A 27952-nucleotide genomic window follows, 5' to 3' on the forward strand; every position below is an offset into this window, starting at 1 on the left:
ACATTTCAAAGGTGACATTTTTTTTTTTTTGTTTTTGTTTTCCCCGAAGGGTAAGGCAAAGGGAACTATGCCCATACAGCCATGTCTGACGTATTTTTTTTCTTGATGATTAATGAAATGATGAAAGGTGATGATGATGAAACCTAAGCCCCCACCCTCGGAGTAGACTCCTACTCCGAACCCCAAACGAATTAACTCAAAAGTCCGCATAAACTTTTGAGTTATGAAGCGGCTTCCTGACACGAAGCGAAAATAGGCAGATACACTTTGTTTATTGAATACTCCAATATAATAACACTCGCGAATGTCTTCCGACTAACTTAATGCGATCATTAACCACAAAACACCACTTCGTATTAATTATTTAGATTATTCAATGAAGAAAGCAACTGTCCCGTTCCCGTTTCCCGCCAAAAAGCCTCAAAGGTGACATTTCGTGACATTTGTATCCATAGACATTTTATTATTTTTTAGCTACGGGCTACACGGCTACGGGTAAATGAAGTTTCATCCTATTTTGTTTACATTAAATTTTTTACACTGTTCTTTAGATAAAGATTTTTTGAAAACGATTTTGTATTATCTATCTAAGACCAGTGATCTATGTTTTACATTCCTCATTATTTATTTTATCCAATACTTTTTTATCAAATTGTCTTTGGTAAAGCACACGTCAGTACAACTAGTATTGTTGCTATTGTAAAATTTATATCAAATCTTGGGGAATCTTCCTGTATTGCAAACTAAATTATATTAATATTGGGAAGAGAGACAGGTTAACATTACCACATTTTTGATAAAATATAATAAAACAAGAAACAAAAATTTGTTGGAAATAACTGGTTAAGAAAAATGTAGCTATTCATAGTTTTTTTTTTCTTTTTGAGTATATTTAAAATTCTGGTAAATTAATAATTAATTTATGGCAAGGAAAAATTAGTTCAACTTTCATTTTTGTGGGAGAGTGTATTGTGCGAAAAAAATATATTTTTCTAATTGATACAAAGAAAATTATACTAAATCTAGTCCAGTTTGGATCTTTACGTGTTTATCTGCCTAATTTTGATGTAAGTAGTTTTATAATATCACATTCTAGTTGTTATGTTAGGTTAGAATTGCATATTATTTCTGCTGTCTCCCCAATAATTTTCCGATATTTAGCTTGTTTCATAGGGGCTGAAAGTCGCTTTTTTGTTTTGGATATGCTAAAAATGTGTTCTATGTTTCCACACATAATATTCCGAAATACAAACGTTACACATGAATGAACGAAATAATCGATATTTTCTCTCGAGAAAATAATTTACGCGATTTTCATACGCAATTTATTTTAGTTTTTATTTCCGTGTTAAAATTTATGTAATAAACCAGTGTGCATATTTTTATTTGATGTCTTGAAGGTGAATTTTTATTCTATTTTTGTTTTTTTTTTTGGTACTATAATTAATATCTCTCCTATATAACATATATTTTAGTGATATTCATCGTATTTATAGTTAACGTATTATAATTAACTATGTGTATTTATTACATCAATGGTTTTCAACAATTCTACAAGGTGAAGAAACAGCTCATAGGGGAAAATTTATGATAAGGAAAAGGGGAATCTGAGGAACACAACAGATTGAATCATACCGGCGACAAATAATAAGCAATGGCCGGTGCGAGACGTGCCCGAAACCAGGCTTCTATGGCCATTCCTCGTCAGAATTCGGTGTCTGACCCAGGGAGGCCTCGTCAAAATCTGAGTCCGGAGGCATTGGCAGCGATGAGCAAAGAACAGCTACGAGCAGAGTGCAGGAAAAGAGGCCAGCGGGCAACAGGCAACAAAAACGAGCTGGTATAACCCTGTTTGAGTTACGTCTGTGCTTTGTTTTACTTTTAATTTTGCTGCCTTGTTGTGATGCTTACAATTTTATTTCTTACTTATTTTTGTAGTTTTTGTGATTAATGTTTGATGTTGCGATCACTTTTATGTTATTTTATTTTATATAAGCAATTTGACATGTACATATTTTGTGTCAAACAAAATTATTTTATAAAATGCAGGCACTTTTATTTTATTTTTATTTAGTTTGGTTGGAAGCAAAATAGCTCTTGTAGCTAGAAGTAGTACAAGTATAGTAATTATATCTTTTAGGCAAATTGCTGTTAATTTACCACAGTCTCTGTAAAGTTGTTACTTTACAGGTATATTTTAATATTAAGAACATTGTCTGTTTATCAGACTTTTAAGTGACTATTATTTGCGGATATTATTTCATGTGTTAAACATTAAATTGTGTCAACTTTTACAAGCTGTTTACACCTAAAGAGCATATTTCACAAGTCATTTGGAACTACCATTCTCACTATTAGTGACACACGTAATTTCAACTATTTCTCTATAATTCCATCTCAATTAGTGCACCATCAGTGAACTCATTTAAGAATATACTTGACGAACATTATAAAAAACAAAAATACAGTGACGTACACTCATCAGTTTATGCTGCTTGTGTACTTAAATAGTAATAATAATTGGAACCATGACTATGCTATAATTGTTATAAAAACATTTTTAATCTTAATAATACACAGCATTTTAATTTAATTTAAACAATGATATGCTCACACAAATCAAGAATATTATAACAGCTGCGATTCTGGCATGCAGAGCTGGCATGCACAGCTATTTATTAAATAATATTCTTAGTATACCTGCCTATGAAACAATCTATTGTATACATACACATCCTTCTAGGGGGAGAGGGGGGTAGACCTTCGAACGCCTGAAGTCAATATCATTACCGTAAACGCAAAAATATCCAAATACTTATGTATTTCACCAGCTTAAGTACAAGGACAAAAGATTCTAGGATGTTTTGTGTACATGGTACTTAATAATGACCAACGGTGTTCGAAGATCCACTCTGGGGTGTTGTACCAAAGTAATTTCGTTAAGTCTATGTTAACCTGATCACAGATGCATCAAACTTTTGCTTATCACTAGATCGGACAATTAGTGATGGTGCAAGCCCATATCAATTCTTATCATGACTTACTCATGATGATGTTGTAGTTTCGTTATGTGCTCCGTATGTATTCTTTGAAAGAATCTGTTATCGCGTCTATAAATACTATTATTTTAAAATAATTACAACATAGTATCAAGCGTTTATCCCCGCAGGCTTAGGCAGAGGTGAATCGTAAATATTTTAACCATTAACCGGGCACGGAGCCTGGAAACCACGTGATCTCAATTATCTATGATCCAAACATAAATTCAAAATCTAATTAAAAAAATAAACAGCTAAATGCCTGTGCATCGAGGGACAGCCCTCGGGCTACTTTTTTGTTCGCGATGTTATTTTATTACGCAGATCATAAGGTCGTATTTGTCCGCTATAGATTTATGTTTCAATGTTTTTAGACCTTAAATTTCTTCTTCTATCGTGTAGGTTGTGAGGTGAATTACCAACCTCATCAACCCTGGTGTCAGGGTTACTCTTGAGCCGCCAAAGGCCCCTGACATGACTCATGTAACGACTACGTACTTTCGTATTTTTTTTTTCCTTGTTTACGTAGGTACCTTAAATTTCATAACAATACTATTCATAATTTTGAACTCTATTAATTAAACATTTCCATGGGTCCTTGAAGAAAGGAACCTCTCATTCCGAATTTCTGGCCTCTGTGAATTTGTTAGAATGAAAACACGAGCCTTGAACGTAAATTTTATCTCGGGTCGAAACCTATTGCGCTCCCAAAAGGCTATGATGGTAGAGTGTGCAGTGAAACCCCTATCAGATTGATAGAAGGACACATCTGTCCCTTATATAAGTATAATATTAAACTGTTTATATCTCGATGTACATAATTATGAAAGAATGTCGACCACGCTACGATCATGTAAAGTGAACCTGCTTCAAACGTCTTTGTGACCGGGGACAGCGAACTGACGAGCTCTAAAATTAGAATCTTTCGTTACACTGCAATATCCCGTTTTTATAATTATATTAATTACAGCCCTGGGAGAAAAACGAGTGATTACTAGACATTATTTGACATAAAATACTCAATTACGATCAACTTGTTTTTTTTCCAACAGTTAAGTATACTTACGTTATTTATTTACAACTTACATTGTGAACATAATGAATACGTTAGTAATATAATAGCTCACAGTCATGTAGATGTAAAAACTCCTCACCCACCTATTAGAAAGTTTTTCATCGGTAATCTTTTCGGTATGGCTGCCGTGAAGTTTTATTTTAAATGTGGCATGCGGTTACTTTCATGGAGAAAATCACCACACCGTAAACAGTCTTGATTTTATTGCTTTATAAATTCTTCCTTAGTTATAGGTGATTAAACGGTCTTTTGAAAACCTCGGATAACTTTATATTCAAATTCAAAATATTATGTTTATTCAGTAGGTAAAATAGTTACACTTTGAATCGTCAATTTTTACATAACGAACGTCTCATCCGCCTAAAACTACTGCAGCTTCTCGCAGCCTGTATAGCCGGGGAAAAGAAGCTGCATGAAAAACCTCGGCACAGGGCCCTAGACGTTCTTTTTATACAGCTGAGGTATCTACATTACTTGACTAGTCGAAAGAAATAAGCAAGGGTTCGCCAATATTCTATTATCAAGAGGGTGTTTTTTTGCACCGGGGTTGTGTTAACATCACCGTTTCTCACACAACAACTTAAGCCCACGACTATATCCCAATGGGGTAGTCAGAAGTACAAGTTCCCACACTTCACCGAGCTTTCTGTTAGACCAATATGATAGGATGGCCGAGGCGACTGTGTTAGTGAAAAGTACACTTCAGGTAAATTAATAACTCATTGGTGCAAATCTGCTACCGGGGTTAGAATCGGCGCTCCCGGTTTGAGAAGCAAGCCGGCTACATATTTTCTGGTCTATAAATTCTGTGAAAGCCACAAACCTTCCGTCTCTCCCTATCGTCCGCCCTGTTGCACTTTAACCTTGCTCTGATATCTGGTGCGATGTGTGATGGATGATGCAGTTTTACCACAAAATAACTATACTATGCTTTGAGCCTAGAATGCAGGCATTTATGTTAACGCCTCTAAAGTAAAAAAAGGAATCTATAACTTTGCTTAAGACACTTTGTACCTATTTATTTGTTGCTATAGGTAAAAGGTAGACAAAAAAAAGGTAGGAAAGGAAGGGGGGGTAGGGTAGGCAGGTGAAGTTTTGGGGTAATAAGAATAGTCTTCCTAGATTATACATTGTTGTTCTGCGATAGATAACAGCAGTTATATATTCCTAGATAACTGCTATTGTCAGCTTACTGAGCAATAGTAACAATGAATCCCTAGCCCCTATTGGTACAACTAATACAGGTCAGTGGACCTGCGCACGCGGCGGTCGCGCGATCACGCCACTCAGCTATTTCCGTAATTAAACCCGCCGTTTAAATATAAACCTAATGTCAAGGGTGTAAACTTTATATTTTATCGTACACTTATATAGCACAGTGAGATTATCGATCGAATTACCTCTTTAAGAACGTGTGAATAGAGTATCAAGTTAGATACACGGTTTTCTTTGTTTATTGTCTAACAATGAATAATATGCTTATCCGATTTTGGACAGAAGCCACGTCAGTCTGTAGATGATTTGTATTTTTTTTTGCTGATTCACTTTATCTTCGTACTTAGTACTTTATTCAGCAACTCAATAAATTAAACTGTATTTTTAATTTTATTGTAGGTAGGTATTCAGAATGCCGATCAATATTTTTGAAATCAGGCAGCGCGTATTTTTGTTTAGTCACTGGAAAATTTATTAACACTTGCATATTCAGTCTTTACTGTCTAAATTCTTCTATCATATGGGTTGTGAGGAGGATTACCAACCCCATCAACCCTGGTGTTAGGGTTATTATTGAGCCGCCATAGGCCCCTGACCTGACTCATGTAACGACTACGTACTTACATCAGTAAGTAGTAACCGGGGCCAACGGCTTAACGTGCCTTCCGAAGCATGGATCATCTTACTTTTGGACAATCAGGTGATCAGCATGTAATGTCCTAACCAAACTAGGGAGCACAAAGCGATTTTTGTGATTTGTCTCCACCAGGATTCGAACCCGGGATCTCCGGATCGCGAGCTCAACGCTCAACCACTGAACCACGGAGGCCGTTACAGTCCAACTGACCAATGCGAACAAGAAGCACGTTAAAATTACATAAAACATTCCTAATACATAGTTATTACTGTTAAATAGATCACTAGTAATAACGTGTAAGATGAAAGATAAAAACACATAATGCGTAAATTCCTACATTGTTTTTATATCTGTTATTGTATCCGTATGTATTTATAATTTTAAAATCGTACAATTATTTGTTTCACGACCCACTACGTAGACATGCGTGTTGGCATGTATTTACATTATTCATTAGCCAGATGTAGGTAATTAATTTTCATACCAGTTGTAAGGAGACATCAATTATGTCACGCGGACTCTTACTGAACTATCTGCGTTATCTTATAACTTACGGCCTTCATAGTAATTTTATTTGCAGACGAGATAACCGTATAGATTTCTCGTTAGGTCTTCAATGTTACTACTTGTTTGTTTTGTAGAACTTGTGTCAATAGTCGCTGTTCGGATCGTGTTGTGTGGGCTGGGGTTCTACTTCCAAATACAAACGCCAGTATTTTATACAATTGTTACACTTGCGCGGGAGGCGTCGGCCATTCAAGTCGGTATAATATTGCCATAAAAATATTTTTAATCTAAATATATAAAAGGAGAAACTGACTGACTGACATATCAACGCACAGCCTAAACGGCTAAACGTAGGCACTTGAAATTTGAAAGGGACGTAGCTTAGGTACCGTAGAGGTGCACTAAGAAAGGAATTCCCGGAATTCCCACGGGAACGGGAATTAGCGGGAAAATCCTTTTGTATGAAAAATCTAAACCGCTTAAGTTAGACGCTTGAAATTTGGCATGCAGGTACCTTAGTTAACTTTAAGCTTAGTTGCAACAGGACATTGCAAAATTCCCACGGAAACGGGAGTTAGCGGGAAGACACATTTGTATAAAAAAGTTTCAACTGCATAAGTTAGATGCTTGAAATTTGATATGCACTCCCACGCACACAAAGATCTCTTTTTTACAACACGCCACGCGGACGAAGTCGCGGGCAAAAGCTAGTAATAAATATTTTTATACTTGTGTTGCCAGCAACAGTAACAGTCGCTATAACTTAATATGTGTCAGCGCCTTTCTGGCGCAAAAAATGTCTACCTAAATGTGTGCAGAATAGGTACCTACACAACACAACTTTTCTAATTAACTAAATTAAAAGTGTTAACCAATAACTTATAGCAGATACCTACCTAGAGTAGTTTAAAGCGACATTACGATTTAATTTTCCAATGTGGCTTGTATTAAACAAAACGACCAGTACAATTAGTGATTAGTATTTCATTTTACAATAGCCTCAATGCGCGATAAGAATTAAATCTGTCAAATACGTAAGCTAGTGGCAACACTAGCTTCATCGCAAGATGTTCATTAGCACAGTGATGTATCGGTCGACATAAGGTCGATCGATTCTGTTCTATCTACCACTTGAAATCGGAATAGTATAATCAGTCAGACACAGGAGGAGGATGAAAGTGTTTTGAGAAGGTCCAACATTTATACGTTCGATTTAAAGAGCCCGTAATTTAATGCCGCTGATTGATTGAATTGTTTGAAGTTAAGTTGTCCCAATTTAGGATAAGTTTAGTTTAATTACGCCTCGCCGACCAGCCTTTGGTTCGGGCTTTTAAGGGGGTCTTTGGGTGGCCTGAAAACTGTGATCTCTGAGGTGGCTATTAGCACAGTTAAAAAGGCTTCAAAGGGCCAAAAATCCACTACTGGCAAAATGTAGGTGTACAGTCGATATCGCTATGCATTCAGGGTAGGTAGACAAGATGCACAGCTAGGTATACCTGCTTTAAAACATTCGGATAACATCTTAGCTTTCTATGTTTCCCTTGCAACTTATCCTATGACTCAACGACGGATAACGCGAAGATTACGAACCTTTTCAAATATAAGGCATATTTTACTTTATAGATTGCCTTTTCACTGCACTGTTACGAGAACATTACGACGAAAAAGACAACTGGAGGCAATTTCACTTTTGCGGCCCCAAGCGATAGTAAAAGTGCAGTGAGAGTGTTGAAAAGTGAAATTAATTTGGTGGCGTGGTTCCTGACGTCACAACACAGCCACAACCAGTCGGGCAGTAACATTTCACTTGCGAACGAACAAAACGTGTAGTACCGGCCGCTGGCCGTTATGGAGACATTTTTATTATTTATTTTTAAATTCAATCTGGCGCGGAAAAAAGGTGTTACTTTATTCTGCCAGTTACGTTTATCTCTCTTCACTTTGTGTGCTAGTGCTGTGTTTTTATATATATAGTGTAGTATTATTAATTCAACGAATTTGTAAACTGTTTCAAGTACATTATATTGAAGTGTGTAAATAAAAGTGGTTTTGTTATGCTGTCAAATACATTGTTGTTTTTACTTAATTGTTAAATGAAATAAGAAACGGAACACGGTTTTGCAATTACACGCCAAATGTTTACCTAACACCTTCCTCAACACAGTTTTGCACGTTAAAAAGATTTGCTAATTTGTTTATCAGGTAATGATTCTAATTTTATACTTTTTTAACGTTTGCTTGGTGTAAGAGTTATAGGCTACTTGTTCTAGTATGTACGACATAAACTCGTGGTTTTAATAGCCGATCATTTGTTTTGTTAAGCGTTTGCAAAGGTTGATTTCCGTCGGTTCATACTCATATTCCATTGTTTGGACTCAGCGGTGCGTTCAGAATAAGGTAACTTTTATCGAAACTTTGTTAAAATCATGATATTTTGCACTGTGTGTTCTTATTTTACTGGCTGTTTGGAAATAGGCTTTTGCTAAACAGATTTTTGTCATCACCATATAAAGGCCGTAGTTGAAAAGGCCTCCTGAACTTCAGTTTTTTATTCGAAATTTGAAAGGGAAGAATTTTGGAAGGACCAATTTTTGAGCATAAAAAAATAAAATTTGTGACGGTTTGGTTTAAGTATCGCAGTAACTTAGGTTCAGGTCTGTTTCTCATCACTTGATTGTCGATTCAGAAATTCGCATGATAGTAAAAATTTGCGTGAAAAATAGCTTAGGTACGCTTGATTAGTAGATGGTAGTTCTAAATTCACGTGACATGAAACAGACAAATTCTAAAGGTCTAAAGGATTAGAAAGTTCTCGTTGACAACTAGTGTAAGGCTGGTTGCACTTTGGACGCGTTTTCGGATGAATTCATCTGTCCTCAAGATCATGCTCAAGTCCCTGTTTTTATATAAGAACTGTCACATTGACATGATCTTGAGGGCAGTCTCGAAGTTGAGATTAGTTTATTAATACCACACTAAGAGTACGTTCACTGGGATCGAATTTGTACTGGACAAGTAGTCAATGCTATCTGAGGCAAACCTACTAATAAGTCCAGTCAAAAAAATCTGGGTGCGTGCGTACGATGCTTTGTACGAGAATGCGTCTAAAATGCAACCGGTCTAAAACATGTATTATCCTTACAAGAGGCGTTATGTTTGTCTGTAGCTCGCCCGCCTTGGGTACTACAAGCTGGCGGCCGCAGTACAGGTGGACGAGCAGCGCACGCGCAACGGGCTACACCACCCCCATCCCAAGGAGATCAGGTGACCACACTTGTAGCTAACTGTACCCCGATAAAAATAGCTTCATTAGAATGACAGCTGTCAGAATAAAACATTTTTCTGATACGTCTCTCTCGAACTAGGCTGTATACCGTCTTTCTGTCCTGCTCTCATTGTAATGGGATATAGAACAAAAAGAAAAGGTTATTCGATTTAGAATGACTCATTTGACAGTTGTTAGAATATCCCACCGAGCAAGGTTGGCAAGAGCTGGAAGAGATCTCTTCTAGAGATGAGATCCTTTTTTTATGTAAAAAATAATAATATTTATTTAGCTATGTCAGCTAAGAAAACGAGGCCCCATGACCCATACAATCCAAAAACCTTAACCTAAAATACATAATTCACATTATAATTCTTAAAATACTATGCTGGCACTTCTAGTGCTGCTTAGATGGTGTTCGCCCGCAACGTATAGCACAAAACAACGATACACAACACCCTTCTGCCAGAAGTCCCCCCACATGAAGTGTCCAGCTTGCTCGCCTGCATTGTACCACTAAAGCTGCTTTTATTTCTGTTAACTAGTCCAGTTTTTTATTTCGCTGTTTCCCGTTTGGCCATGGACAGGCATTCCATGAGCTGATCGTCAACCTCCAGCAATGGAGAGGCTCGACAAGAAGCAGAAGTCCATTTCTCGTGTGTGCGATTCATAAACAGCATGGAGTATCATTTTTTGGTGCCTGTCTTGTCTGGTAAATCGAGCTGAACTAATGTACGTTTGTTTCCCAAATAAATAAAATAATATGTATTACAGAAGCAAGCCCGCCCCAATGGACAGCGACAGCCTGGTGCTATGGCGGCGGCCGTTCACCACCCTCGAGTACTTCTTCCGAGAGCTTCTCATTCTCTGCTCTACAGGGGTGCAGAGGTAATATCATTAATTTCACCAATACATACATACATAAATAGCCTATATACGTCCCACTGCTAAACACAGGTCTCCCCTCAATCAACCGGAGGAGGTATGGAGCATACTCCACCACGCTGCTCCACTGCGGGTCGGTGGAGGTATTTTTACGGCTAATAGCCGGGACCAACGGGATTAACGTGCCCTCCGAAGCACGGAATCTATTTTTTCAGACAATCAGGTGATTCAAGCCTGTAAAGTCCTTACCAAACAAAGAACAGTCTCGTCTCACAAAGTGATTTCGACAAAGTCTCCATCGGGAATCGAACCCGGACCTCCTGATCGTGAGCCTAACGCTCTAACCACTAGACCACCGAGGCTGTTGTCACCAATACTTTTTGAAAAGATTTTCTTTATCCATACTTCAATGTAAGTGACAACCCGGCCTAAAGCAAGCGTCCTCTTGAGCATACCTACCACGGCCTCCGTTGTCCAGTGGTTGAGCGTTGGGCTCACGATTCAGAGGTCGCGGTTTCGAATCCCAGTGAGGCCATATCATAAAAATTACTTTGTGATCCCTATTAGTTTTGGTTAGGATATTGCAGGCTGATCACCCGATTGTCCGAAAGGAATATTATTCGTACTTCAGAAGGCACGTTAAGCAGTATTTACTTTAACTCGTTCACTGTGTAACTGAAAATTAGGTATCAACCCCTCACGTGCAATGTTATTTTTCGATAAACATAGTGGAATTTGTGTACATAGACATACTATGTCAAATAAATTGCCACATACACAGTGAACGTGTTGAGTAAATGATGTACCTAGTCAAATAGTAATCAGGGTTGCTATGGTCTGTCATTGATTTCTCAATTTTCTTTTAAAGTCACGGTAGAAATTATTATACATTGTAGCACATCGCCTGACCCGAAACTGGCGAGAGATATGGCATTTTAATTATGCTACGTTAACACGTTGACAGTCCCCATACAAAATGTTTTGACTTCCTTGTAAGTCTCGCATATTACCCTTTGCTAAGTTACCCGGGATCCAAGTGGAGCACCCGCCCTTAGTGCGTACCTAGTTGTTTCTTAGAGACCCAGGAATGATGCTTCACAGTCGGTTTCGACTACAGAGACAGCAGCTGGTGGATTGATTGACGGTTGTCATTCAAGAGCTTGGAAAGTCTGCTCTCTGGTGTGCTCTGTGATGGCTCGCATAGCCAATTTTATGTGAAAACGTGCGCCCACATTTTGGACACGTCAGCACACCCCCTACGTAATTATAGGTGATTGCCGCAGGTGGTCGGGCTTTCAGATCATCACGTTTTCTGTCCAGATCTGACCCATATGGGTCACGGACGTATGGAGCTAGTCAGTCATGACCCGTATATGGATCACTGGACTCTCGACGTGTTAATTAGGGTACAAGATAGATTGTAAACTGAATCGATTTTCAAAACAAATGACGTCGATCAACCGTGTTTGGTCATATGCCAAACGGTGGCTGTCGAAGTGCCGTCAACAATCAATTATTCGACAAATTACATATCATCTTGTAATGCCTCGCTCACATTGTTTAGTCTATCGATCTATAAATTAATTAGTAAGTAAACAACTTCGAGTTACTTGTTGCGCTTACTATTTCCTTATAATTTAGATAACCACTGAGCTCTCACTGTTATTTCAACTTGATTCTCCAAAATCGTTATTATCTTGGCTTTCATAACATAACATAAGCTCACGACTATATCCCAATGTGGTAGTCAGAGGTACATCCATCACAAGATGAACTAAGTACCCCCGCCACACCGAGATTTCTGTAAGACTAACGTGATAGGTGGTGACCCGTATCGCTGTGTATAATGGTCTAGCCAACTGTGTTAGTCTTCTTCTCTCGTGTTTGTTGTCAGGTGGAATACCAACCTCATCAACCCTAATGAAAGGGTTACTATTGGGCTGCCAAAGGCCCCTGACATTACTCATGTAACTACTACTTACTTACATACATAAGTAAGTAAATAGTAACCGGGACCAACGGCTTGACTGTGTTAGTGAAAACGCTTCTGAGATAAATTAATAACTTCGGTGCAAGTCCGGTACCGGGATTCGAACCGGCGCTCCCCGATTGAGAAGCAAGCCGGTGTACCATATCACCACAATGAGCGAATATTATCAACTGGCTTTTACTCAACCTAATCTTTTTGTCACTTATGTATCTCCTAATTTTGTGCTTTGTCAATCTACATACTGGCCCCGATTCCTGCAGACACCTCCTAATTTTACTTTAAGGTGATTCGTTTTCCATACAAAAGTTGATGCAGTGCTACAGGAAAACGGATAGAGGAATATTGTTATAAAACCGATAAATAGTAATATTTTGGTGTATTATTTTCGCAAACTAACAAAAATTTAGGGTCCGAATACGAGAAGTACCATATTTCAGACCCTCAATTATGATCAATTCTACATTTGTAGTGGTGCAGATTACAGTGTATTTGCTGAGCGTGTAGAGGTGTCAATGTTAGTTTGTGTGCGTGATAGTTTTTTTTTTTTAAAGGCTTTGACTACTTGACAAGTGTAATAGAATGTCAGTCACAATTTATAAAGAGATTTTGTATGAAGAGAATAAATATAAATAAAAAACTAAAAATACTACAATCTGAGAAAAGGAATATTGGAAAAATATTTTTTGTTTTAACGCATATTATTTAAACATTTTTAAATAATGGGTAAGTACCGTGTTTTAAAAGAGGACATATATTATAATAAAAAATCAATACATAAAATGAAATGGCTGTATGGGCATAGTTCCCTTTGCCTTACCCTTCGGGGAAAACCAAATCAAAAAAAAAGTTGTTGCATTTGCCGGCCTAAATAGTAGTCATTTGTAATTAATTGTTTTTCAATCCAACATACAGATTTATTTATATTCTCTTTGCCGCGGACTTTTTGGTGGAAACGGGAACGGGAAGGTTGATTTCTTCATTGAATAATCTAAATAATCAATACGAAGTGGTGTTTTGTGGTTAATGATCACATTAAGTTAGTCGGAAAACATTCCCGATAGTATTATTAAATCGGAATATTCAATAAACAAAGTGTACCTATCAAGTACCTATCTATTTTCGCTTTGCGCCAACAAGCCGCTTACTTCGTTTGGGGTTCGGAGTAGGAGTCTGCTCCGAGGGTGGGGCTTAGGTTTCATCATTTCATTAATCATCATCAAGAAAAAAAACACAAGACATGGCTGTATGGGCATAGTTGCCTTTGCCTTGCCCTTTGGGAAAAAAAATAAGATAAATTTTGAAATTCTTATGTATAATAAACAAACATCACAGACATCATGACAGATCTAAAACTAACGAAAATCTTTTTTCTTTCTTCTATTTGACATATTTATGAATTTTAATCAAGAAAACGTGATAATAAGTTCGACAGCAACCAGTTCAGGTCCCCGAAACAGCCCATTTCAGGCCGCGTATATATGGAAATACTACTTCAATACGTCCTAACCTGAACTAACTAACCTAACAATAAACACCACGCGTAAATATAAGCCCAGAAATGCGCTGCAAGTCGTCTGGACTGGGCGCGAAAACAACATAGAATTCGATTAGCTGCTAAGTGTCCCGCATGCTATCACCAGCTGTCACTGACATACGTATGAAGTCCCGCGGATTTTATTGGAACTAAATGACAAGTCATAATAATTATAAGCGGATACTGCGACATCAGCGCCGTGCTTGCGGGACGACCTGAAGCGCTATACATCTTTCAAACGCGATGCGACAAAGTTTGGACCGACGCAATTTAGGAAAAATCTACCTTATTATTACTGTACTGTGATCGTTATTTGTAAAATCATAAATACATATACACAATTCTTTATACACAATATAATTATTATGACATATTGTGGACTTTTAAAACCATATGTTGTTTTGGCTCAGGCAGTGTTTTCGCCGAAAGCTCCAAGTCGGCTATATTTGTAACGATAATTATGTTTGACATTCATCATCATTTTTGAACCATTTTATACAAAAAAAAAAATATTTGTATAAATTATATACCCTAAAGCACGCCCATGAATCACTCTACTCATTGGTGAAAACCGTATGAAAATCCGATCAGTAGTTTTTTTAGTTAGCCGCATGTTCACTGATGCGATTAATGCCTGTTAGAATTTTACAAAATAAAAAATACGGAAATTACGGAAGGTACTTTAGTGCAAAGTACATTATTGTATAATCATAATATTATTGGTAAAAGTGATACTTTTTGAAAATTCCGTAACAAATAGACGGGTTCGCCAAATTCAATTGTAAAAAAAATACAAAAAGTAAAAACGATTAAAACATGCACTTGGGTTTGAACCGTAAAACTTAAGAATGGCGGCGACTGCTTTACCAAATGCGCCATTTAGAAGTTAGAAGTAGACTTCAAATTATGCACCTCTTTTAATAGCTAACCTAGTTCGCATGTGTGTGTGACAGCTTCGTGTTTGTACACTAATTGAAATGACACCAACTTTTGATGCAATGTTTCAATATGATATCTGCAGTAAATACTTCAAAATTGTAGCTTAACTTAAAGATAATGTATCGACGGGGAAGAAGCAAATACTCCTATCTTACATTTTTAGGCAAATCGACTTTTTGATGTAGTTCGTTGCGAAATTTAATTTTACGTTGGCTGGCAAGATCTCCGTTGTATATTTCCTACTTTTAGGGTGATTTTCGATGAATAGAAATAGCTCTTAAAATAAAGATTTTATATGTTGCAATATTTTTTATAAAAATATCTCCTTTCTACAGAAATAAATAACTCCTATCTCATGTTTTAATCGATAATAGCTCCTATCTTCAGAATCAAGCATGAGTCTTTTTGTTTAATGGAAGATGATGGAGGTCGATGGATGATGATGGGCAATGGGCATGGCACGAAATGTGTCTTTGTTTCAAAAATAAGAGATGATGGACCCAAGATCTACTTTTTGGGGTGATTCGATCACTGACACTTTTCAATATTAAATTATTTTTTTCCTAAGCTCGAAAACGGGCGAAATATCAAAAAAATATTATATTAACAAATTTGTAGACAATTTAATGTTCTTTAAATTAATATAAAGTTATTTTCTCTAGGACGCATCGTTTTTGAGATATCAGCGAAAAACTCAAAATTGGTATCTCTGACCTACACCCATTCCGCAACACAAAACATTTTTTTAAAGACAGTTATTAATAAAAATTGTTTGACAAGTTAATTATTTGATATTGGATAACTGGGTTATTTATAATTATCTTTTTGTCAAAAAAAATCCCACAGTTTTAATTTTGGAGAGGAATTTAGAATAAAAAGTGAGAAGTAAATCGAACGACCAATACCATACAAAAATATCGATATTTTATATTTTTGTATGGTTTGGTAAACATTAAGTTACGGAAATGACACCATGTAAACGTGGGAATTTTTACTATGTTAACTCCATAAATAAGGACACATTTAGGAATGTGTTCCGGAACACATTTCTGAAGAAAAATCATAGGATTCCTCCCACATACTCTACAACCCCTTTATTGACCGGGCTATTGATAATGATTTTAATAAGTACCTACTTGTTGATCTCAGTTGATTATTGACTTAATAAATATATAATTCGTACTATATTGATATTTTTTTAAATGCCAATTAAAAGACGAAGGTGCCTAGTTCATCATGATCAATAAATAATTTGTTAAACCTTGTTTAAGATCAAAGTTTATTTTCATTAAAAATGCTAAGCGTAGCACTTTCTTTAAAAAAGCTGTCGTTTCAGTATTTTTTTAAAAAATACGATTATTTGTTATTCTATTGAATGCTTTATAATAGTTTACAGTTAAATATTTACTAGTTAAATGTTGCGGCATTGCTTTATAATATCTCCTAACTTGAACATAATTTGAAATTCATTCAAAGCAATACATCCTATCTTACAAAATCATGTATAATTTACGTTAGTTTTATAGTTATTGTTTTTTTTAATTATTAATAGGTTTTTGAAGCTACAGTGAATAGTTTACAAAGAGAAATAAGTCAAACAATAGGAATTTGCAAGTGGAAAAACCGTCTAACGTCAAAACTTTCGACCCAACACAGAAACCAATAGGCTCTAACTTACATTAACTTTAATTCCTCTATATATACAAAATTAATATTAGTTTAAAAAAATGTCTCTTGAAATAACAAAACTACCTTCAGAACATGACGACGCGCTATAATTATTAACAAAAGAGTTATTCAGTTTTTTCGTCCTCCTGTAAAGTTAGGTCTGTGTAAGATAGGAGTATTTGCTTCTTCCCCGTCGGTATGTAAGATTTCGCCACCTAACATTTCACTGGGTCAGAACTCAACACTAAACGAATAAATGGAAAAAAATACGAAAACTGCAGAAGTAACGCCATCTACTGACGTAGCGTTACCTAGCTGACTGAAACGCATCACCTTAAGTTATACCTGTCATTTTCTTATCCACCGAAAAGAAAAGGGACGGATGATTGACAGCTCTTAATTTTAGGAAGTATGAGTAAATTAATGGATAACCCGGGCGAATCAAAAAGGTATCTCGCTGGTATGCAAACCGTTTGACGTGTGCTGTCAACATAATTCTGTCGGGTTATTGGCCAGTGTAAAATTTTTAGACGGTTGTTTTAGATTTGTTCTTAAAATTGACGTGTGTTCCATAAATTTTATGCTTGTCGATTACCCGTCCCTTTCCTTTTCGGCGGATAAGAAAATGACAGATATAACTTAAAATAAAATTAGATGGTGTTTACAGGAATTAGCACCAATGTCTAACCTATTCACAAACTACTTCTGTGGATCAGTTGATTCGTTGCAAACGGTTAACCAACGCGAATGTATCAACATGACATAATATTTCCTTCATAAAGTCCTGTTGGTTTATCGGCATACGCATGTGGGTGGGTAATTGTCGACAGTAAGGCGATGAAACTGCATCGTGTTGCTTGGCCGTTTTATCGTCTGATTTATACTTGCAAGTCATGATACCAATAAGCATGTTCGTTTAATGGGTTGTCAATGAACGGAATTTTCAGAGGAAAATTGGAAGGTTTTGCTTTACGCCTGTTCGTCTACTGCACTGAATCGAACCTTGTATTTATGCAAATTATGGAGGACACAATTTGACGACAACTATATTAAGTCGATTATCCATACATACATAACATCACGCCTGTTTCCCGTTGGGGTAGACAGAGACCACGCAATTCCTCTTACTACGATCCAGGGTCAAAGATAAATTATAAAATGCTAATCTAGAAATAGTAGCCAGTCTAAGATGATCAAAAATCAATCTTTATTTATTTTACGACTTATTTTCGAATTTTATTTATGACAATTGAGTAACAATGAGTACGACGTTTGACAGCTTTTATTGATGACGTCACAGGACAGTATTCCCATTCCAACTCCAAAGAAAACCTTCGTTTTGACGTTTCGTAAAAAGTATCTCATTTGACTGGGTTGTCAAGTAGCCTATTATTTATCTGTAAATCTCCGTCGATTTAAGTTATGTTATTACGCGCGCGTGCGTGTAGTCTATACAGGTTAGTGACTTCGTAACGAGTACTGAGGGGGATGATTCAGACCACGATTCTGAGTTAGTATCACGTGGAATTTTCTGTCGCAAAAATATTAACTTAGAATATTAGCTGAATCACCCCCCTAGTTTTTGTTACGATGACACTTACACCCGGTACAAGTACATACAGGGAGCGATACGAGTACGTATGGGTGTTAGTGACACCGTAACGAATACCTACTAAAGTAGATGGATTCAGACCACGATTTTGAGTTGATATCAAGTGGAATTTCCTCTCGGAAAATTCATGAATTAATATTTTGTGTTCTTTTAAAATTATTTTCAGTTCCACACTTTTGCGACGGAAAATCCACTTGCTATCAAGTTATAATCATAGGCTCAATCATCCCTCAAAGTTTTCGTTACGATGTCACTTCTTCTTTTCGTGTGGGTTATGAGGTGGAATACCAGCCTCATCAACCCTGGTGTCAGGGTTATTATTGAGCCGCCAAAAGCCCCTGACATGGCTCATGTAACGATTACTTACATCAGTATGTAGTAACCGGGACCAACGGCTTAACGTGTCTTGCGAAGTACGGATCATCTTTCGGACAATCAGGTGATCAGTTTGTAATGTCCTAACCAAACTAGGGATCACAAAGTGATTTTTGTGATGTCCCCAGAAGTCACTAACGCCCTGTATAGGTATAATTATATAGTTTTATACCTATGTATATAGGAGGTGCTCTGTGGCGCAGGGGTTAACGCGCTCGGTCTGCGATTGTTGAAGTTAAGCAACTTTCGCAAAGGCCGACCGGCTTTTATAGGATGGGTGACCACAAAAAAAATAGTTTTCATCTCGAGCTCCTCCGCGCTTCGGAAGGCATGTTAAGCCGTTGGTCCAGTCGTTAATAACCACCAATCCGCACTGGGCCCGCGTGGTGGTTTAAGGCCCGATCTCCCTATCCATCCATAGGGAAGGCCCGTGCCCCAGCAGTGGGGACGTTAATAGGCTGGTGATGATGATGATGATATGTATATATGGAGTTTATTGTTCAAGTGTTTGAATGTTTAATATTTATATTTCAGATTATTAGCGTACAGACTGCTAGCTCTAACGGTGGTGACTGCCGTCGCGGGGACAGTGGTGTCTTACTACGTGAGCGGACCACACCAGCTCTATGTACACGTAAGTATATTCGATTTTTATTTATTTACATTTCACGATTTTACAGTGCAGGATCACCAATGCGCCATGAAACTTTAAATATAAACAATAATATAATTAAACATATGAAACTTAGGTGTAAAAGTTTTTGTATATATTTTTTTGACGTGACTTATTGTAGATTTGCCGCAGATGGCATTAACTACTTGGCCGGACAAAGGGGAGCGCTGAAGGCTCTCACCCGGTACAACGTTTAAGATAACAGGCCTGAGGGTGCCCAGTTGGGCGCGAACCTCGGCTCAGGGCGTCGTCTGAGAGGAAAAATATTTGAAAGAATTAATCGACCCTAGTGGGTCGATAACAATCAGCGCTGATTGAGGGAAATCGTCGACCACGCCGGCGGGGTCGGCATCGGGGTCCTGAAGTGTTTGGTGTCGCGAGCTGATTGGCCGCCTCTATGGGTAGAGTTTTTGTATTGTGTTGTTTTGCAGACGGGCGTGCGCGTGCTAGCGTGGTGGGGCTGGTGGGTGGTGCTGGGCGTGTGCAGCAGCGTGGGTCTGGGCACGGGGCTGCACACGTTCCTGCTGTACCTGGGGCCGCACATCGCGCGCGTCACACTCGCCGCCTACGAGTGCGGCGGACTCAACTTCCCCGAGCCGCCATATCCTAACGAGTTAGTACCAACGTCAAAATCACTTCATCACTTCTAATGAACATAGCCAACAGTTATATTGATTGCTAATATTCGCTGTTTGAGGCAACGTCCTATTTCATGGGCACCTTTTGCGTGAACTAACTATAGGCATAATACCTACTTGATACGAACTGTTGACAGTTTCAACAGTTTACCATCTGAGTACGATCTGGATCTGTTTTGTTCTAAAGTTTCCTCTGCCTCTGCTACAGGATTACTATTGAGCCGCTAAACATCCCGGCCACGGCACATGTAACGACTACGTACTTAAACCCAGTAAATACTAACCGGGCCCGACGGTTTAAGCATCATCTTAATTTCGGACAATCGGGCGATTAGCCTGCATTGTCCCAATTAAACTAGAGCTCACAAAGTGATTTTTGTGATATGTCCCCATCGGGAATCGAACCTAGACCTCCAGATCGTGAGCCCAACGCTCAACGTAGACCGTTATTGCTTACTTTTGTTTATTGACCTAATATTAATTTCCAGCATAATCTGCCCGTCGGAGATCGATCCTCAGAACGAGGTGTCGATATGGAACATCATGGCGAAGGTTCGCGTCGAGTCGATGATGTGGGGCATAGGCACGGCTTTGGGTGAACTACCTCCATACTTCATGGCCCGAGCGGCGAGACTGTCGGGCTCTGGAGTTGCTGAGTTAGCCAACAATGATGACTCGAGGACTGGCAGGTAACTATATCATGCTATAGTTTATATGATAGTCATAGAATAAATTATTAACTACGTGTATAGTAAGGCCAACCAGACGAGATAAAGAATGTAAACAAAGTTTCAAGGGTTCAAAACATTTTTATTTGAATAAATTATCATAAAGTTCGAATTTTAATCGCTGTTGTCTGTACTAGACAAAGATGATTCGTCGGAAGAGTCCGAGTCAGCTGTGTTTATGATAAAACTATCTATCGTATTATCAATCATGTTGTCAATACTGTGTTGTGTGACAACAACTACTCACAATAACAGCAAAAAACAAAAAAACTAACAGAAACGGTATAATAAGAACAAAAAGCTAAGTAAATACGGAGAAGAAAAAAATATGTATCACTTCGAACGCAATCCAAACAGAAATGAACTCGTTCATAAAATGGCGGACCAAATGTTGACAGCTACGGTACTGACTGCTTTCCTGTACCATGAAACACACAACGACAGCTGTCGTTGACCAACTGATGCCATAACTGCGCGTACGAGTGATAACGACAGAGATAATAATCCCTGGCTATCGCAATGTAACTCAGTAATGGTCCGCTTGTTTACGTTTTTTATCTCGTCTGGTTGGCCTTACTATAGATAGGGAACTCTCCGCCCCACATCAACGAGGGACTTTCCTGGCTACGTTCCACAAAAACAATATAGATGGAGCTGTAAAGATTTTCCTTCGTTTAACCTCCTAATTTCATGGATAAGAGCTCATCATGAAATGATCAATTCTAAGATCTGGTAACGACATATACACACCCACTCCTCGCCAGCTATGTTTTAAGTCCCAAAAGAACAAAAGAAACTAAAGGAAAAAAGTAGAGATGCGCCGAGTAACACTTTTGCCGAGTAACGAGTATCGAGTTTTACTCGGCTCAATTTTTTTTCAACCGAGTACTCGGCCGAGTAACTCGGTTCAATCACATTCGCATTTCGCGCGCGTAAACAAGTACAAACAGGTTTGCGCCGGTCAAGATGTCGGCTCGCGTTGATACACCACTCACCCCGCCCACGCCTTTCGACTCCTAGTCACTTGATTGATGCAAACAAACATGTCGCGTTGCGCGTCTTAGTTGATAAATAATTGAAAAAGGTTGTTATTTACCAATGGCTGTATACTCGTTATCAAATAACCGAGTTATTCGGCCGAGTACGAGTATCAGAAAACCCGCCGAGTACGCAGAGTACCGAGTATCAAACGAGTACTCGGCCCATCTCTAGAAAAAAGTTTGTTTTTCCCGTTTCAGAGCAAAAGTAATGGTACAGAAGCTAGTCCAAAAAGTGGGTTTCGCGGGCATTCTGGCGTGCGCGTCGGTGCCCAACCCGCTGTTTGACCTCGCCGGGCTGACGTGCGGACACTTCCTCGTGCCCTTCTGGACGTTCTTCGGAGCCACCGTGCTCGGGAAAGCTGTCATCAAGATGCACATACAGAAAATGTTCGTCATTATCGCCTTCAATGAGACGCTTGTTGGGTGAGTGACACACTTCATAATGTGATAGCGTGTAGCTTTTTAGAGATAAGGGGGGTTAAAAAGGCCACATCGAAGCAATTTATCTAACAAAGCAATATTGCAATTTGACATTTGCGCATATAAAAGTAAGTGCGCAATGCAATCAAATGTCAAATAGCAATATTGCTTTCTTAGGTGAATTGCTTCGATGTGGCCATTTCAACCCCCGAGGTTTAAGTTTGTTATTTTGTTCACTTCTCTATTCTGTGTACCTACCTACTTATTTATAAAGTAAATGATTTCTTTCTTTCTCTTTCTAATATAAAGCGAATGTTTCTTCTAGTTAGCCAAATCAGCCAGTTATAATGACTTACATACATATTTGAGTATGTTGGATTATAACTAATGTGACGACAGCTTACACAAATAGTTTAGTATTTTGTTTGTTTCTTTTTTTTTGTATAAGCAAGAATTTGAGACGATTGTAAAATGTTATATTATTGAAATATAATCAATAATTGTAATAACTGGTTGTTCTGTTTATAGTAGCAATATAATAAATAACCAGTACTCTTGGTTACAGACAAGTCCTGTCCTGGGTCGAGAGGATACCTTACATCGGTCCAAAACTAGAGGCCCCACTCCTGGAGTTCCTCCGCAACCAGAAGGCGCGGTTACACAAAAACGACGGGTCGTCACAAGTGGAGAAGCAAGGCTCTGTGCTATCGAGTTTGTTGGAGAAGTTCGTGCTAGCAATGGTGATGTACTTCGTGGTGTCGATAGTGAACGCGCTCGCGCAGAACTACAGCAAGCGGCTCGGCAAGAGGAAGGGCAAGAAGAGAGAATAGGGCCGCCGCTCGCCGCCCGGACAGACCACTGCTCTCGGTTAGTGCTGTATACATACATAACATAAACAGCCTATATGCATCCCACTGCTGGGCACAGGCTCCCCCTCAATCAACCGCAGGGGGTATAGAGTATACTCCACCACGCTGCTCCACTGCGGGTTGGTGGAGGTATTTGGGCTAGTAGGCCGGGACCAACGGCTTAGCGTGCCTTCCGAAGCACGGAATCATCTAACTTTTTCGGACAATCAGGTGATTCAAGCCTGCAATGTCCTTACCAAACAAAGGCCAGTCTCACAAAAAAGAACCCGAAACTCCAGGTCGTGAGCCCAATGCTCAAATCTCAATAAGTCACGTCAAAAAAAAATAGGCGTAATTTTATGTGTGGATGTAGTATGTGTGTATGTGTGACACACATACTTTGAGAATGTGTGGGTGTGACGCATACACTTTGACACAGACAACTGCAGTGGACAGAGTTACAAATCTTTCTATCTAGTTTACTCTTTTTCCCGGCATAGTATCAGGCTCTAGTTTCCTGTTTAATTTCCACAGGAATTTGTCATATAGTAAAGTAATGGTGTTATTTATTTATCTCTGTCTGTAGTGCGGCGACGAGGTCTTGCGGAGAAGGCGCGCCGGCGGCGGTAGTACACGCCCGCGGCTGCGGGGAAGAGCTGCTAGCGAACCGCCTGCCCACCCCCATACTGACACACACCCACACCACGCACCGCCCTCACACGCCACTACAGATATCTGTTCAGCATACTCATAACATTGCTGCCTGTTCTTGTAGCCACAGACCTAATTTTAACTTATCTTGGCAGATCTAAGGGTGCGCGGTGGTATTAATAAACTAATCTCAGCTGATCGCCATCGACTCGCAAAGAAGAAGAAGCTGAGACTGCCCTCAAGATCATGCTCAAGTCCCTGTTTTTATATAACAACTGTCACATTGACATGATCTTGAGGGCAGTATCGAAGCTGAGATTAGTTTATTAATACCACCCTTAAACTATCATTACACTAATTATATTCCCAATTGGGTACATCTTCCTACTTTAGTACCCTTTCCTCACTGAGCTGACAGACCAACGTGATCATAGGCTACTTGACAACCTAGTCAAATGAGACAAATACTTTTTACGAAACGTCAAAACGAAAGTTTTCTTTAGAGTTTGTATGGAAATACTGTTCTGTGACGTCATCAATTAAAGCGCTAGCTAGCGATTGGACGACTTCATAGTCTATAATCGATAAAATAAATATGACGCGCACCTCATACGGCGTGTCGCTATGTTATATGTTGTTTTAAAATATGACGTAATATCCGTTCTAATGGGTGGCCACTGCAATTTTATCTAATTCTCTAAGGAGATCGGTTGTCTGCACCTTGATTCAAACGTAACATAAACATAGTTACACTTAGAACCGTCATTTTTTACATAACGAACGTCTCATCCGTCTTAAAATACAGCAGCTTCTCACAAGCTGTATAGCCGGGGAAAAGAAGCTGCAAAAAATCCTCGGCACAGAGGCCGAGACGTTCTTAAAGAATGTTAGTAATTTGGTTGCCTACAATTAGTTCCCAGACAGTTAATCCCATGCATTCATATCTCCTAAATAATCAATAACCTTACTTTCTATCTGAATGTGGAGTATCTTATCTCGTGGCAGAATAGTATACCAGCTATTGCCTGACCGGTAATATCTTGCCTTTATGATAATAATAAGTAAAATAAGCAATTGTAAAAAAATCGTTTTTTATCGCAGCGAGAAGCGTGTCGTAATATTATGGGTATGTGCAGTGTGTTCGTGAATAAGTAATACAAAATAGTTAGGTGCTTATTGTGAATCCAATCCTCAAATATATCTCTTAAGTCCATCTCAATAGAAACGCTCTAAAATGTAAACAAAATCTACTCACAAAAACTTGGAGATGACGAGTAAAATTCGATTTGTGCATAAAGGTTTTGTTTACATTTATATTGAAATGGACTTTACGTCCTATGATCCTAGGATGTAGGACGATGCCAGACCGTGATAACAAGGGTATTTTAAAAAAGAATATTAAAAACTCAGAAATAGCCAAATTCACAAATTCGTTAAAGATATAAAAATGTGTGTGCGATCTAGATAGAATAGTTTACACCAAGTTTTGTGATGCTGAATCGTGTTAATTTTATTGTAAAAATAAAGTTTTGAACATTTAGAAGGAAATAATTGCTCAAATCTTGTTAAATATCAGTAGGAGAAAACAACGATGATTTCACAAATGTAAAGTCGGCCGAAGAAAATGATAGAATGTATGTATAAAAGGCTGTTCGACAACTTAGTCAAATGAGATACTTTTTACGAAACGTCAAAACGAATTTTTTTATGGCGTTTGTATGGAAATACGTAATTAGTAAAAACAGTCAAAAGTCGTACTTATTGTTACTTAATTCATAATTAAATTTCGATAATCAGTCAAAAAGAGAAATAAGTTTGATTTTTGATCATGTTAGACTGGATTCTATTTCTAGATTAGCGTTTTGACCCAGACGAGTACCCTATTTGACTCTAAGCACGCATAAACTGCTACATTATATTCTTTGGTTGACTTGACATTTGAAGTGACTAAAGAGATATAATAGAAAAAAAATCGGCATCATAAAACTTGGTCATAGTTAGTTGTAAATTATTAAAAAGGGTGTAATAGTAAGTTATTTGTAAGTAGCACAATCGTCATAGTTGAATATATAAGAAATAGTCCTAAACGTACGAGATCCGATCATACTCGGATTAATTTGGCCAAATAATTGATTGTGATTGTTCCAAAAATTGAATTTATTTGGTGCTGTTCCTAATTTACTCTTATAGTTTTTTCTTTTAACACCGAGAGATGAAAAGGTTAAGCGTTGTTTCGCCCCGTGCACGAGGTTTTGAGAAGTTCGGTAAATATAAACAATGCCACCTTGTTATGGAAAAAACCAAATAAAATGCAACAAAATAAAACTTACATTTTATATAATAACATTTTCTCATTTCGGCTACTTTTAATGCGCATGAAAGAACTTTTATTTAAAAACATGGTGATCTTTTTAAATAGCTTCCGAAGACCATTTTTTTATCCTATCATCATTTTAAGTTCCTTCGAGTACATAGTGAAATTATAAATATTTATTTATATTTAAATCTGAATATTATGAAATACCTAGTCCACAGATAAAAATATACTAGTGACAGTTCAGTGCACAATATTACAATTACGTTTTATGAAAATATAGTTTGTTTTTCTTTCTGGTCATGAAGGGAAGAAAAGTATAATTTTATGAGGTACGATTATTTTTTGATTGTACTTGTATTTACTGGTCATACATAAGGTACAGTTCTCGAGAAAATCTTTAGAATAGTTCGTCTTCGTTGGATTTTTGCTAGTGATATGAAGTTGTGAAATCGGAATAAAAGCCAGTGTATCGTTTAAGCGTCTTATCATGTTATGATTCCTTTACGAGACGCTTCCGATTTGTTCTCTTTGCAGACAGTGCAAGAAAGAGTAAATACATGGCTTCGACTAAGGAATTCAGTACATAATATCGTCACTGAAAAGGTAAAATTACGTAAGCGCCAAAATGCCATTTCAAGAAAAAGCCGTTGAAAGTTTTTTTTCGATTTTTTATCATAACTTCTTACCCATTTATCCAATTTTGATGACGTCAACGTAAGATTACATTGTTTTTCATATTCTATGTCTAGCAATAACATATTATAACATGGACCGCTATTTTCGGATATTTTAGCGCTTAAGTAATTTTGCCTTTCCAGTGACGATATTATTTCTCTGAATACGCTAGCCTTACTAACTTAACCACGACATGAAAACAATAGCTTCACTGCATTTATTAGCAAATTCAACGAGGCTTAGGAACGTGTGGAGTGTAGTGTGAGAACGTAGACTAATATTAAGATCTTATGAAAGAAAGACATTTTTAACTCGTATGTAGGTAATATAATGATCATTTTTATAAGTAGCTAAAGTCCAGTATTAAAGTGTATAATGTTTTTTTTTATATTTAGAAGTCGCAGGATTTGTCGCATTCCTTTGTATGGGTTGGCAAGTTAGTAGAGATTGTCGAATAAGCTAAAAAAGACATGTTTTAGTAAACTATTCATATATTATTATATAGTTCACTGACGTGGTATACCGAACCACTAAAACTGATGTCCAACCAAAAAATAAACCCAGTCTCACTTCACTTGCCAACCGAAAATCATTCAATATTTATAAATTGAAAGTTTTCCAATACAGAGTGATTACAATTTAGGAAATGCGTGTAAAATAGCTACTAGTGTCTTTATATTATAAATGTACTTTGTGTTTAAAAATGACATTCCAAAATATATTTTTCAAGTTTCATTGCTTCCAGCTTAAACTAGTAATTTGTTTTTTTTTCCAGCAGATATGATTTGCTGTTACGTTTAATTAAGTTGTAGTGTATTATAAAAATGTAAAATTAAATTTAAATTATGTGATTTATTTATTTTTTAGGCTTGAAAATGTATTAGCCGGGGATTGTTTATTTTCTTTGTTGTATTTTATTTCAAACCTTGTTTATTTGAGTGAAGGTATATAATGATACTTTTTATATAGTGTATGCAGTCGATTGGTGAGGTACTTTAGTACAAAATATTGCTTATTTTGTAAGTTTGATGCAAGTTTGAGGTTTCATAATTCGAAAGCAATAAATACGAATGGCATTACGAGTATATGTTGTATTATTTGTTTGTTCCTTATTTAAATCAATTACATTCCAGGCTACGTTCCAGAAAAATAATATAGATGGCGCTATCGTAATTTAACGATATAAACATAATCCTTTTTATTTGGATCAGGGGGCTTAGCA

The 27952-nt window shown here is 37.5% G+C and overlaps 1 protein-coding gene across 1 annotated transcript; it reads left to right on the forward strand.

Moving 5' to 3' along the window:
• Positions 1–934: 934 nt before the first annotated feature.
• On the forward strand, positions 935–27815 carry LOC126376016 (vacuole membrane protein 1). The gene is made up of 10 exons (XM_050023168.1): positions 935–1067; positions 1559–1840; positions 9639–9736; positions 10512–10625; positions 19275–19374; positions 19845–20026; positions 20540–20740; positions 22018–22242; positions 22805–23106; positions 23674–27815. Exons 2-9 carry the CDS (start codon positions 1655–1657, stop codon positions 23067–23069), a joined length of 1371 nt encoding a protein of 456 aa, XP_049879125.1. The 5' UTR covers positions 935–1067; positions 1559–1654; the 3' UTR covers positions 23070–23106; positions 23674–27815.
• Positions 27816–27952: the final 137 nt, after the last annotated feature.

Source organism: Pectinophora gossypiella, chromosome 20, assembly GCF_024362695.1.
Source record: "Pectinophora gossypiella chromosome 20, ilPecGoss1.1, whole genome shotgun sequence".
Lineage (NCBI taxonomy): Eukaryota > Metazoa > Arthropoda > Insecta > Lepidoptera > Gelechiidae > Pectinophora > Pectinophora gossypiella.

Coding starts and splice junctions, on each gene's coding strand:
- LOC126376016 (XM_050023168.1), top strand. CDS start 1,655: ATGGCCGGTGCGAGACGTGCCCGAAACCAGGCTTCTATGGCCATTCCT. Junction 19,375..19,844: donor CACACCAGCTCTATGTACAC/GTAAGTATATTC, acceptor GTTGTTTTGCAG/ACGGGCGTGCGCGTGCTAGC. Junction 20,027..20,539: donor GAGCCGCCATATCCTAACGA/GTTAGTACCAAC, acceptor ATTAATTTCCAG/CATAATCTGCCCGTCGGAGA.